At 38.6% G+C, this 14,033-nt stretch overlaps 1 protein-coding gene across 3 annotated transcripts in view; it reads left to right on the forward strand.

Moving 5' to 3' along the window:
* Positions 1 to 14,033, forward strand: part of LOC130574735 (cohesin subunit SA-2-like) — a 58,308-nt gene that overhangs the window by 27,188 nt on the left and 17,087 nt on the right. For all 3 annotated transcript variants that reach the window (XM_057368117.1, XM_057368122.1, XM_057368118.1), the window contains 10 exons: positions 3,817 to 3,924; positions 5,804 to 5,912; positions 6,737 to 6,854; positions 7,716 to 7,819; positions 8,280 to 8,372; positions 8,458 to 8,547; positions 9,545 to 9,748; positions 11,280 to 11,356; positions 12,298 to 12,385; positions 13,405 to 13,482. In XM_057368117.1, coding sequence (XP_057224100.1) covers positions 3,817 to 3,924; positions 5,804 to 5,912; positions 6,737 to 6,854; positions 7,716 to 7,819; positions 8,280 to 8,372; positions 8,458 to 8,547; positions 9,545 to 9,748; positions 11,280 to 11,356; positions 12,298 to 12,385; positions 13,405 to 13,482 — 1,069 coding nt within the window. The remainder of the gene's footprint in view (positions 1 to 3,816; positions 3,925 to 5,803; positions 5,913 to 6,736; positions 6,855 to 7,715; positions 7,820 to 8,279; positions 8,373 to 8,457; positions 8,548 to 9,544; positions 9,749 to 11,279; positions 11,357 to 12,297; positions 12,386 to 13,404; positions 13,483 to 14,033) is intronic.

Raw genomic sequence — 14,033 nt, forward strand, 5'->3', positions numbered from 1 at the left:
CCTTGGTAGGTGCAACAGCAACTCCAGCAGTCACACCTCTTGCATGCAACTAAATGAAACAGAAAGCAAGATATGAAATCTTTCAACTGGTGCCATATGCAGAACAAAATGGGTCTATGRTCTCCCTCTAGAATGTCCCAGTTTCTTCTTTGTGACATGTTCACACTGAAGTGCAGAGAAAATGTTAATGTCATGGGATTGGTATGTGGCAGGCCATGCCTGTTTATTTTTAGGTACCTAAACATTGGCAGGCGCTTCTGGCTTAACCTTTATCTGTTGCATGGCATTCTGAGGGCTGTAAATTTGCAGCAGTATTATTGCTGTATCCTTCGGGTAGTTGATGATTGGCTTATGTGTGTAAAAAAGAAAGACACTCATTTTCTGTGGTATGTGTGTAAAAAAGAAAGACACTCATTTTCTGGGTATGTGTGTAAAAAAGAAGGCACTCATTTTCCGTGGTATGTGTGTAAAAAAGAAGGCACTCATTTTCTGTGGTAGTGTTAGTGCTGCTGGTAGCAGGTGTAGTCAAGTGCTGCTGCTTGCAGGGGCAGGTAAAACAAATGCCTGAGCACTCATTTGAGAGGGACTTATGAGTGTAAACCTCATTGTGGCTCTGAGAGTGGTGGTTGAACAGTATGTGAAAAGCTTATAGTAGTAGTACACACGGGTATTCCCTCCTGTTCAGGGAAGGAAAAAACAAAAGATCAAGTGCTCAAGTGGTGTCAGGAGTGTCTGTCAGTCTGTGCTGCAAAGAAAATGTGTTCTTCTTTGTTTGCTTCTCTGCTGTTAGCTCCTATGCAGCGGGAGCCATTCYGTCTGTCCTACGCATGTCTTGAGGAGGGAGGAAATAACACTACACTAATTTAATGTAACTGGCAAATTCCCAGTATCTTAGAAGACAGAGTTAAAAACAGGGAGGTTGGGATTTTGGAAATCACAAAACAACTGAAGTTATGAGGGTCATCTGGTCCAATCCCTTACTCAAGAAGAGCCATGTAGAGCCCAGGATTGTACCCAGATGGCTTTTGAGTATCTCCAGCAGTGGAGACCCCACAACTTCCCTGGGCAGCCTGTGCCAGTGCTCTGTCACCCTTGCAGTAAAAACATATTTCCTCATGTTCAGAAAGGAGCCTCCTGTGTTTCAGTTTGTGCCTTTTGCTTATGGTCTTGGGCACCACTGAGCTGARCCTGTTTCTCTCTTCTTACTGCCTCTATCAGGTACTTACATACATTGCTAAGATTCCCCTGAACCTTCTTTCCTCCAGGCTGCACAGTCCCAGCTCCCTCGACCTTTCCTTATAGGAGAGATGCTCCAGTCCMAGGAGGGATGATCCCCAGATCATCTTTGTGGCCTCTCCTTGGTCTCTGCCCAGTATGTCTCTTGTACTGGGGAGTCCAGCCCTGGACCCAGCACTCCAGGTGTGGCTTCACCAGTGTTGCATAGAGGGGAAGAATCACCTCCTCAACATGTGCTGGTAGCACTTAATGCAGATTGAGATGCCATTCACCTTCTTTTCAGCAAGGGCACATTGGTGGCTTATGTTCAACTTGGTGACCACCAGGATCCCTTGGTTCTTTCCTAAAGATAGAAAATACTTATGGAAAAGCAGTTTTATTCATACTGGAAGAGTCCTTAATCTATCCAGAGAGACAGATATTGCTGAGCTTTCCGAACTATCTGAAAAATTTAGTCAAGGAACTCTTAAAATAGAGACATTCAGGTATTGCATTTGTTATTTCTATAAATGTGCTGAAAAGAGAAAACCTGACATAGAAAGAAAAAACAATTTAAATATTAAAAAAAATGTGTATGCTTGACTGGCATGTTCACACAGGAAAGACCATTTAAGCATAAGAAAAAAAGGKGTTTCACTGTGGGAGTGGAGTGATCCAGTATTGGAACAGGTTGCCAKAGATGTTGTAGAGTCTTTGACTTCATAGGTTGTTCACAACCCTAGTCAGCCTCTTGTAGCTGATCCTCTTGTGAGCAGGGGATTGAACTGGATTGAACTGTAGAGGTGCTGTCCATCCTCAGTGCTCTGTGATTCTGTATTGTTCAATCTAGATCCCCGTATRTTTGTGTAGAAATTTCTCCTGTCCACAAGTTTTGAAAAAAAATAGAGACAGAAAATAAAGACATCTTCGTGGAAACTAGTGCTTTAAAAGAACTGAATAATAGATTGACATTTAAAAAAATGAAAGAAACCTTGTCAGACTTCTATTTTATTTCTGTAAATTCTCCATAGCCTTTTAAGATAAAGACTTGTTATATTGTCTTTTTTTTTCCCTGTAACTGGTCTTGGTTGTCATTCTTTGTTTTACTGTCACTTGTTAAACTTGTGAAMGTTTAATATGTTTGTTCTTTCATGGCTTCACCAGACACACCACTGCTTATTCATATGCTCTAATGGACTATTTTACTTCTCTCATTTTTTTACTGTTCAACAGCAATAAACACATTTTTACTCCATTTTCTTGTAGATGGTTGAATGAGTGACATAAATATTTAACATTTTGCTGATTTCTGGATAAGTATTATCAGAGCACTTCCTAGATGTCCTATTACTACAGATAAATGCTCATGGTAATTACATGTTTAAAGAGTCCACCAAAACCTGCCTTAAGTCTGCAGTTTTTATTTCACATTATCCTGTGAGACTGATTCATCACTTTTGGAGATGTACTATTAGCACTTTCACTTAAAGACCTTTTTAATGGATGCTCCAGTGATTGTATCACCTAGCTCACTTCTTTTTAAGTCAGGTTGGAGGATATTTTGGGGCTTCTGGACTTGTGAAGTTGCTAAAGGATGTGATAGGTTGGAGACAAATGGGCAAGCATAAGAACGACTGCTCATTTTTTTTAGACATCACTCCTATCAAAAGAATAGCATGAATACTCAATTGTAGAGAAGGTATTGGACTGCACCTGTAGGTTTTAAACTATTAATGCTTGAGGATTGAATGCAGTGATAAATAAAACCCCTTTCCTCTCACCTCTCTCCTGTACTAAGGATCTCACATGTTGCTCTGTCTTTCTCTGAAGTAGCTTAGTGCAATGACATTGTTGTGGCAGTAAGAAACAGGCATTTGGAAACTGTAATCCTTGCTTTGGACTTCTTTGTTATATCTTTGGATTTTTCAACCTTGATGCTTCAGTTTCTTTTTTGTAAAAGTTTGATATTAATGCCATTTCTGTCTCTCAAAGAGTGTTCTATGTTTACTGGCTGGCATGTGGTATTCTCAAGTTGTGTAGCTGAACGAAAAARTAATGACTTTGAATGTGTTTGTGCAGAGAGGTCACAGCCATAACTGTGCTATCAAGAATGTGTTTTGATTTCTTTTTACATGGGGCTCTGTACAAACCTAGTGTGATAGAATGTAGGTTTTAAAATACTGGAATAAGTAACTCAAAAATAATTTGTGCTATAAAATGAAGGTTTCTTATTGTTTATCTTCTGTGGTGAATATATAAGCATAAAGTAGAGGCATGAGTTTATTATTTTATTATTATTTTTGTTTTTACTGTGATCACTAAACAATCATAATTATACTTCAATTTAATGTTTTTGTCTATGCAGTGGGCCTGATTTGTCATGGCTTGCACAGACCTCTGTTTCTCTACCCAGTTAGTAAAAGAACACTGCCAATTTTGTTTGAGAGCATTTTTAGAAATGCCCTACAAAAATTTACACATAGCTGTGTAAACAAGTTGCACGGTTATGGAGAATCAAGTCTAGTAAGAGCTGGACGTAGTGTTCATGCTATTCTTTGCASATAAAGCTGGACTATAACTTCCGTTGTTATTTTTGCCTAGGAACTGTGAGGATGTGTTATCAGCTGAAGACTGTGAAATGTTATACCAGTTTGTTTATACCACACACCGTCCACTCGCAGTAGCAGCTGGGGAATTCCTTTATAAAAGGTATCTCTGCCTGCCTACTTCTTGCATATTCTCATTTGTTTTGGAATGAAGGTGGATTTATTTAAGGGGGACATTGAGCATTAATTTTTCTGCTGTGCCAACTTTCTTCTAATGAATCAGAAGAGAAATGCTGTYTAGGGGTTGCATGTTTCCCTGCGCAGCCCTGGCACAATAAGCATGAGAAAAGTTGCAAGACTAACTCAGAGAATATGAAACTACTGACTTACCCACAAATGCCATGCTGTGTTGAGAGCATGCCTTCTTCCTTTCCACTTCCTTTTCCTGTTACTTTGCTTCTTACAAGCAAATATGTCACCTGGCATCTGCTGGATTTTCRTAGTTTGGTGATTAATCACAAAAATGGCCTCCTCTTCTCCCTTTGGAAGTTGTCTTGTACATTGTAAAGGCTTTGAATAATGAGAAATGCAGCAGATCAAAAAGCCCTCCCAATTTCCTGTCAGATTAATGAAGTACAGGGTTTGTCTTCMCTAGGAGTAACTCTTATAAATGGACTTCTTGTAACAATGGTTGCATGAAGTTGAATGGAGTTGGCATGCTAAAAAGGGAAGAGACAAATATTCTGTCTCTGCGGCTAAGAGAGATAATTTTGACTTACAAAAATAAATGAAAATAAAAATACTTAGGCAAGGATTTTGTGGGTGAACATTAAGAAATAATAATTGTGTTTCCACAAGAAGAGTCTTTCCACAGGAAGAGAATCTCCTCCTAGTTGTCTTTTCCTCTCTAGCTGAAATGTTGACATTCTGGAATTTGTGGAGCCAAATCCAGCAGAAAGACAAATGAAGAGAAACTTCTGTTTTGATGAATCTGGTATAACATCAACTAGACTTCATCTTCTGTGCTCTCATAAATGAGATGTTTTTCCTCTCAGAACTCTGCTGCTTTTTGCTATCAAAGTGTCTGCCCTGATAACTTTTTTTACACAGCTTGGACACCTTGACCCTGTAAACCTCACCCTCGTTCTTTTCTGCCCAGTGCTTCTCTCCAGCACTTCTGCCAGTATAGAATGTTTGTTCTGGTGTGATTAGAGATGTTAGTGACACTCCTTTCCCTGATCAGACTGCTAAATTTTAATATTAATGCKTATGCTCTCCTGCCCTTCTGCCCCTTCTTCTTGGTTTGCACAAAATCTCCTGAATGTCTGCATATTTTAACTTAGGTTACTTAGGCATAAATTACATCAGCAGAAGCACTTCCAAAATGTACAAACTTTTGCTGACATTTAGTAATATGGTCCAGCTCTAAAATCCAAGMTGTTTGAGCCTTACATTAATCTGTGGGGATGGCCTTCCTGTATTTATTTTGGGATTAGCACTTTTTGTGGGCAGCAGTCACAGTCATTTTGGATCAAAGGGGAAATGGAAGTGTCATACTGTGCTTCATACTTCAGCCAGAAGAGGAAGAATGAATTTTCCACTGCATTTGTGGAGTTAATTGCCTCTTGTAAATAATTTCAAGATACTGTACTTTCCTTAAGAAGCTGCATTTCCAAGATGTACTGTGATGTGAATAGTGGCTGTGTARTAATATCTCTACTCTGTTGTTAAGGTTTAAATTTGACCTAGAGCAGGCCCCTTTTCAAGSATGCCTACCTTGGTGTATGAGCACTTCATCCATTATCCAGAAAACTGGCAGAGTACCTGTGAAACTGTCAGAAATAGTCTCTTTCTCTCATAATGAAAACAAACTAATATTTTTTCCTTTTATCTGATTAAAAAGTTCAGTGGGATTTGGGGTAAGTAAATAGACACTTAAGAGAAATATAGTCCTTGTGATCTTGACAGAATTAGTGTTACATTGGCAAATGAGTGTAAGGAGAATATGGCAGAACTCGACTGACTTCCTTTTCTGTTGGCAGGCTGCTTAGTCATGAGGGAGATAAAGAAGTTCAGGCCAAAAGAGGAGGAAAGTTTGGGGCAAGTACTGACCAATTGAGAAGATTAATAGACTTCTTCCTGGAGAGTGAGGTGAGARCAGCCCCTGCAGTAAGCCTTTTAARCCCAGTCTTGCATGTTAAATCAATGATTTTCTTTCTTTTGAAAGCAGTTTCTGTTGGTGAGCTCTGAAATGTTTGGGATATTTTTATGCTCTAGGTTAAGTTTTTAATGAAGACATTTCTGTTCTGTTGTATTGAAACCAATTTATAAGTGTGCTAATGAAGAGAATCAGTGCTGAGGCAGTTTCTGGAAGCAACTTGAAAGACTCATGTCACCAAGTGAGGGTTTTTTGGTATGAGTCCATGTCTTTCTGCAGGCAGATGGGGGATGCTGTGCCATGGCTCCATGCTGACCAAAAACTGTGTAGTTTTATTGAGAGTTTTATCGCCTCGGTGCTGTAGTTCACTGTTTAGCTTTTGCAGTGGCGCAGACCACTGGCCATAGTGAATCAGGCACAGCAGTTTTGAATCTTTCTGCAAAGAATTCGATAGAGGACTAGTTTCTAGTCCTATAACTKGATTTTCAGCTGTTAGAATCAGAAATATAAAAGCAATACAGAAGCTAGTTTCAAAGAGATMATTTAAATTACAATTAGATTGAAATTTGTATTAAAAAAGAACAAATAAAATAAATTTGCCTGCTTTTTCTGCTTTTCCTTGTCTGCTTTGTATCCGATTGAAGACATGGTGTTGGAATGTTGTTTGGGCTCAAATTAACTATGTTAGAATACTTGTCGTGAACATATGTGTGAATGACAAAGCTTTGTCATTGGAGAAAAGGAGAGGAACATATGAAGGAAGCTGTATTTCTTTTAGTGATGCTTGCTTCTATAAACTTGTGTTTTTAATCCCTAGCTACACAAACATGTTGCATACTTAATAGACAGCTTGTGGGAYTGGGCAGGCAAATTCCTGAAGGACTGGGAGTGCATGACAACTCTTCTATTAAAAAATACTGAAGAAAATGGAGAAGGTGGGTAAGGAAAGAACTTTGTTTTGTCTGAATTAATCTCTCCATTCATTCACTATTTTTTGAACTTTGCCTTAGCTAGTTTAGGATCATTTCATACTGCAGTACCATTTGGTCCCATATTGTGGTTCCCAAGTGTCACAAAGCAGATGCAACTCAATGYRCTGCTAATGTAATATTTATATCAAYGTATTTGTTTTATTCAGTATTCTCTATTTACGTAATGTTAGTTTAGATACTTTGAAAGAATACTTATATAATTAAGCCATAATGCTTATGTAGCATTCACTTTGTTTTTCCAAAACTTAACAATCTAAAGGTATTAATTTATTGAAATGAAGTTATTGTCAGGCTTTAGTTCCTACCTCAAAAGCTAATGAGTAATATGTTGAGTTCACTGATATCTGACACTGGATTTTTTTTTGTAGAGTTATTTTGAAATGAACTTAAATAAATYTTTAAAGTCCCTTCCAMCCCAAACCATGATATGATTCTGTGAATAGTTGTTTAGTAGAGCTGGAGCTGGTTGTGTGATCAAAATCAGTTTGTAGACCCAGTGAGTTAGAGCATTTTAGTAGTCAAAGAAGATTTGTCCTGAATGAGACAGTCGGAGGAGACCTCATTAAAACTGCCTGTTTTTGGGAGCCCAACTTAGTCATTAAGGGATTAATGGTACTCAGTAAATGTATAAAATAATTTTGTTCAAATTAAGTCAGACATGCTCTAGCTGTTTATTTAGCAGCTCTACATCTCTTTTCTGTAGTGTCCTTCCACAGTTGCTTAGACAGATGAGTAGGCTCTACATCACTTATTGCTGTATCTTCATTTTTCTTTTGTGTGATGCTGAAACTGATTTACTTCCAGCACTGAGYGATGCCCAGGAAAGTGCTCTCATTGAAATTATCCTTGCAACGGTCAGAGAAGCAGCTGAAGGTCATCCTCCAGTGGGCAGAGGTGCAGCCAAAAAAGTCAGTGCTTAGTCTTAGCCTTATTTATTGTCCTGTCATCACATTATCTTTGCCTTATGTGCTTTGCCAGACAKCTTGTTCCTAGTTGCAGGTGTATCTTAGGAAATAAACTAGCTTATTTTTCTGAAATGTTGCAACGTCTTTTCACCTCTAGGTCTTATTAGAAATGCATGTTGAAGTAGATGAGCATTAGAGGAGAGCCACTTGAAGCATGTTTTTGACAAATGATGARCAATTTGACAAATGATGAGCATTTTATCCATGACATATAGCTGCTCAGCAATTTGCATCTAATTTAAGGTTACCAAAGAGAAAAAAATAACAATTGGTTTTCTTCATAGAAGAGTATTCTATGTTAACTTGATATGCTTGAGACAATGTKGGTTAAGCTTGGGTTACATGTGAAATTCCCCTCAAATCTCAGACATTTTAGAATTGAAACAAAATGCTTTGTCTGCAGATTTTGTCAGTGAAAGAGAAGAAAATACAATTGGAAGATTGTACCAAAATTACAGAACACTTTATTATGGTGCTTCCTCAGCTTTTGGCAAAGGTAACTAACAGCTGCTTTGTGAATGCATGTYAACTATTTCATTAAAATTTCTGCAATGTACTCATATCCTGTTTTTTCTCTGCAGTATTCAACAGATGCACAAAAAGTGGCAAATCTTCTGCAGATTCCTCAGTATTATGATTTGGATGTTTACAGTACGGGACAYCTAGAGAAGGTGAATAGGAATTGGGATAATCGGTTTGTGTGGAGTGTACWAAGTTTATGTGAGAGTSTAGAGAGTTTAATGGGATTTGGAACAAGAAGAAAATTGTTGAAATACAATGAAATGGTYTCTCTTAAGGAAAGTGGTGTTATTGAGTCTTTACTTTCTTTGACTTGGAGCTGCAAAGAAAAACCTTAGTACTTGTCRGTTCTGTTATGCTGTGTCTGGCCTTGGTGGGTAACGATTTGTGGTTTCATGTGGTAGACCCAGYCCTGGTGTTTTTCATTCCTGGGTGGAGGAAGGGTGGATTATGCCATGTATCTGAGTTGTGTCTACCAGGAGTTTACTGTAGAATAGGTTTCATTCTTCGTGAAGGCTGACTCCCAGCTGCTGGGAAATGACAGTAACTGAAAGATAAGAATGGAGATAGTATATCTGCTGATGGGAAAGGGATGGTCAGAAACAGATAGATGAAATCCTTGAAATAGCTTAATGTRTTCTTAAGCAGGGTTGTTTCCAGGGAGGTAGTGTTAGGCGAACACTCTGAGTTTAATTTCAGCCCAAAACTTTAACTGGAAGTGAGAGACTCAGAAGAATGGCACAAGTTACCTCCTCCCACTAAGACTGAAGACCCAGTTGCTAACATGATCCAAAACATCCTGCATTCTGCATTGCTGAGGGAGACAACYTCCATTGTTTGGAGACACACCTGTCCTTTGAGAAGGCATATTTTACTCCCTATGTAGTGCTAAACATGTATTGCTAAAGGAAAACTTAACACAGTTTCTTCATGCTTTAGGAAGATCCAGTGACATAATAATGAAAAAGAGCTGCAAACACAAAAAAAAAAAAACTTGTGTCCTCTAATCCTGCCCCTCTTCACCTTTGACTGGCATTTGTTTCATCTTGTTTGTATAACCTATAAGGATATATGGGCTTAGTCAAATAATTAAAAGCTTAAGTGGATTTTTGTACAATTTACCTATAATACCCCTTTTATCACCTGCAGCATTTGGATGCTTTCCTGAGAGAGGTAAAAGGCATTGTGGCCAAACACTCTGACATGTCTGTCCTCGAGGCTTCCTCCAGGACTTATCATATCCTCTGCAGTGARGAAATTGCCATCTATAGCCAGGTGGATTGTGCTCGAACTCAAYTGATAGATGAGTTGATGGAACAGCTTAACCAGCTACTAGATTGCTTCTGGCAAAAGGTGAGTKTGACTCATTGTGGGAGTAAGCAGAGTGTTTCCCTAGGAAAAAAAAAGGGAAGACAAAGAAAATTAAGGGGGGTATGGAGCTACTCTTTGCCTACTGTTTCTGCTAGAAGTGGGCAGAACTCCAAAAGATGGGTTTGCATCTCTGAAAACAATGGTTCTTTATATTTTAATGAAGCAGATATATTTTGGCAGGAATASAATGGGGAAAATAGTAAACGAGGTAGTCCACACCACCAACAGGGCATTGTATGTCTTCTGGTAGGCCTTTATTAGAYACTGATGTTGTACAATTTGTCAAGCCAAAAAATCCTCTAATCTCAGATTGGAATTATTTTATTGATTTGTGTCAGTGTGGGAGAATGTGTACTTGTGAGGAACAAAAGTGCTACACCAGATATTCTGGACCTAARGTCTATAGTTGCTGTGCTCCAGTAAGATACTATGTGCAAGATYAGCTAGAGGTGCTGTTGATCTATAGCTGATGAGGCTCTTCCCAAAAAGGTRCAGTTCTGTAGTTCTGCATATTTGACTGTGCACAGGATGCCCTTTGTGCTTTCACTTTGGAAGTACGGAAAAAATAGCAAACAGCAGTCTGTAATGCAGATTGTATAGCTTTGAGAGTCTTTGAAATAATGACTTTCCCCTTGAAAGAGTACTGCAGAGTCTCCCTCAAAGCTTTTCATTAGGTCTAAAAAGCAGAAACAGCTGGTGGGGATATGAATAGCTTGCTGGCTGAGCTGAACAACAGAAGCCTGCAGCTGATCTGATCAACTGTGCCGTCATGAACAGGTGTCATGCCATGGTATGAGAGTTAACACTGGTAGGTTTTTATTGGACACTGGGATATTGCAAAATGTGTCAAGCCAAAAAATCCCCTAACCTCAGATTGGATTAATTTTATTGGTCTTAAATAGMGATCTATGTCAATGTGGGAGAATGTGTACTTATAAGAAACAAGATAAGTGCAAGACCAGGGATTCTTCGACTCCTCCGTAGTGTGATCTATATCTAAATAAAGAGATTTTTCTCCTGGAACTCCTCCCTCCTAATTCCTGGTTGTGTATTTCGTCCCCCAGAATCACATAGTATGCTTGTGGAAACTACAGCAATTGCATCTATGGGAAAGTATTTAATATATTTTTAGCTATCTTTGAATGTGATCTGGCAGCTGGAAGCAAGGAAGGTCAGCACCATGTGAACACTTAGCTTTCCAGAGATCCTTAACAACTGTGTGAGGGACTATGTTAGATTAATTGCTACTTTTTGCTCTGTCTTAGCAATACTTCAGTCTATGGGGGCTGCCATGGGTTTATTAATGACAGGGATTTTTCCTCCCTACAGAAGTTCTGTGCAGTTACATTGTTTTACTTTTACTGTACTGTAAGACTTGAGTAGTGTGATTAAGGTACTGGGGAGGGCTGGAGGAGAGTTCTCGAAGCATGTGGGTTGGTTGGGAAGATAGCACAGTAGTTGCCTTGACCCACACTGGCTAATTCTTTCTGTTTCCCAAACTTTCATGATTTAGGAAGGAGGATTTTGTGCGGATGCAGGAGAAATTTCCCGGATGCACTCTGCTTTAAGAAGAGTAGCAGCTTTTCATAAGTGAGATGTTTATACAATTTATGTTTCCATATACCTAAAGTGTCAGCCTTACACATGCAAAGTGAGAATTGCTTGTTGGGTTTAAGAGGCTTTTTACAAGAGAATGGAAGTGATCCTTATGAGAGGTGCTGSAAGGTTTAGTTCCTTCTTAATAGAACTGTATTCTTGGATATGGAATTATCTTTGGACTCTTTATTGAGCAGCAGCTTTAATGTGCCTGAGAAATGTACACTACTGAGTTGAGATGTCAGAGTGGACACAGAGATCTCTGTGGTGCCTCTCTCATAGCTGGATGTTTTTCCACAGCCTTACTGACAGTGCTGGTGKTTAGTCTGAAGAGGACATAGTGAATGCAGTCATTCTTCGCAGCAGATATAATCTGCTTTTTATTTATAGTTTATCTGATCTTCTTTTGTTAAAATATGGTTTCTCAAAACCTGTGTTCCCCAGAGATTGTTTACCAAGTAAATTGTCACACAGGATAGTACAGAGGTTAGGGGAATTGAGCCTTCCCAATGTGCCTTTTACCTGTCCAGCCTGCTGGGGCTATTCTCTTTTTGCAAAGAGAAGTCTAATGTTGACTTGAGAATACTCAAGACTATTAAAAATAGTCTTTTGGAGTGGGCTGAGGAAATGGTTCTTTAGACCTTTTTGGATACTTAAAGAGCATGCRTAAAGTATAGCAAAAGATATAGAACTCAAGTTTTTTTTTTCCTCATAACACTGCAGTTTTGTGATAGGAATGCATACGGTATAGTTGTGGTCTAAAGGTTACAGTGTTAGATGATGAACATTTTTTCCCCTTATAATTCATATTTAGTTGTTTAATATTATTGCTATACATCATATGAAAGCAAAAATAGGATACATTTAACCTGTCTGATTAGGTGAGTCTTCATTTCTTGCTTAGTGTATGATTATGATTTCTTTTTTACCTGCAGTGCCCATGATCTCACCAAGTGGAATCTGTATGACAAAACTTTAAGGTTCTTAGTGTATGAAATGGAACATGGGAGTTTGCCTGTTCTGGTGAGTAGTTAATATTTAACATTAAAAGAYGTTTTTCTTGATGAAAGCACGAAGAAAGTATTATTATATATTAATTATTATATATTAATTAAGACATTATCAATGTCCTGTGAGGCAGGAAAATTCTGTGTCCATTTCTCAATCTGGGAAACAGAGGCTGTTTTTGGTATAATGTTACTGGAATCTGTAAATTCATGCCTTTATATTAATTAATTTTGGCGATTTTTCAGAACTTTGATCCTTTGTCATGTTCAGTACTTCCAGTGATTGTACAGTCTCACTTTCAGTACATAGGAAATTGTTGGGACTGTGAGGAACCCCTTTTCAGATTGTATGTAACCAGAAATTGGAAAGCTCTGGACCATTTGCTTATGTGATGACTCTTGTAGTGGTTTGTAATTGCCAGTTGTCTCAGCTGCAGCCTTTTGGTTATCTGGTTGCCTCAACTCAAACATTGCTTGGGCCAAGATGGGGTTATATGTTCTAGGACTGCAAGGTGAAATACTTCTAGCAGTTACAAATGTTATCCAGCCCCTGTTTTCAGGAGAGAACTTGGGGTTTTTTTTTTGGGACGGGGTGGAATTTAGTTGAGTAGAGAGAGCCTACAGCCAGGGTAGATGCTCCTTTAGATGGAGCATTGGAGCACCAAGGTTTAGCTTCTGCTCTGAACTGGCCTCTGGAGGAATCTGCCTTTCATCAAAGGCTGCTAAGAAATCCCAAGGAGCTAAGCTAAAGTGAGCCTCTGGGAACACACTTTTTGGTATGTGGATTGCTTTCTCATGAGCTCATCAAGGTGTCAGAGAAATTCTGCAGAAGCAGCACCTTAGTAATGAAATTTCTCAGGGGGCAATGCTTGCTTATATGTAAAYCTATTAAGTTTATTTTAAGGATCTAAATACAACTGGGAAGTGTTCATGGAAGGAGMATGCAGAATGTCAGGCTTGAATGCTTTGTTTAGTCCTAAGCTTTTTGCTGCTGGGCCTTTCATGTAAATAAAAGACATGTGTTTTTATTTGCAGATTATCCTGCCAGCTCTCCAGTGCACATATTTTTCTCTCCTGTGGCAACTAGCTGCAGTTTCGGAAAATTCTCCCAAGGTTRGCCACTGATGTAATTCTGAAACCCAGACTTGTGCTTCTAAAAGTTGATTCTGAGATTTCTTGAAAAAAACAAGCTCTATAAGAAGATAGTTTGTGTGTGTTCTTGAGGAAACCAAATTGAATTCAGGCATTTTCTGTCTATCTTGTCCATTTTTTTTTTAATGTGTGTGCATTTTCAGTCTGCAGGAACAATGGTTCACTGCTATTTTTACTGCAAAACATGTGCATTGAATTCCTGGGGCTTGATGGAGATAAGGAACTTGTCTCACTGCCAAAGAGTTTGTTGTTTTTTTTGTTTTAAGCAACAAAGAATATTCAGTGAAAACTCCAGGACATTCTGTAGCTTTGTTTTCTTTTCTTGATTTACCAACATATTTCTGTCTAAAAGGTCGAGGAAAGTGGTAATTTTCTCATTGGATGACTGTTTACCTTCATAATTTATGAAGTGCCAAACTCTAGCAAGTATTTCAGAAGACAGTCTAGTTTAAGACACCAGACAGGAAAACTCTTTTTKTGTTTTGGTTCATGTGTGAATGTGTGCCTGTGGG

This window comes from Malurus melanocephalus, unplaced genomic scaffold (assembly GCF_030028575.1).
Source record: "Malurus melanocephalus ecotype Western Australia unplaced genomic scaffold, MMel_1.1 scaffold_88, whole genome shotgun sequence".
Classification (NCBI taxonomy): Eukaryota; Metazoa; Chordata; class Aves; order Passeriformes; family Maluridae; genus Malurus; species Malurus melanocephalus.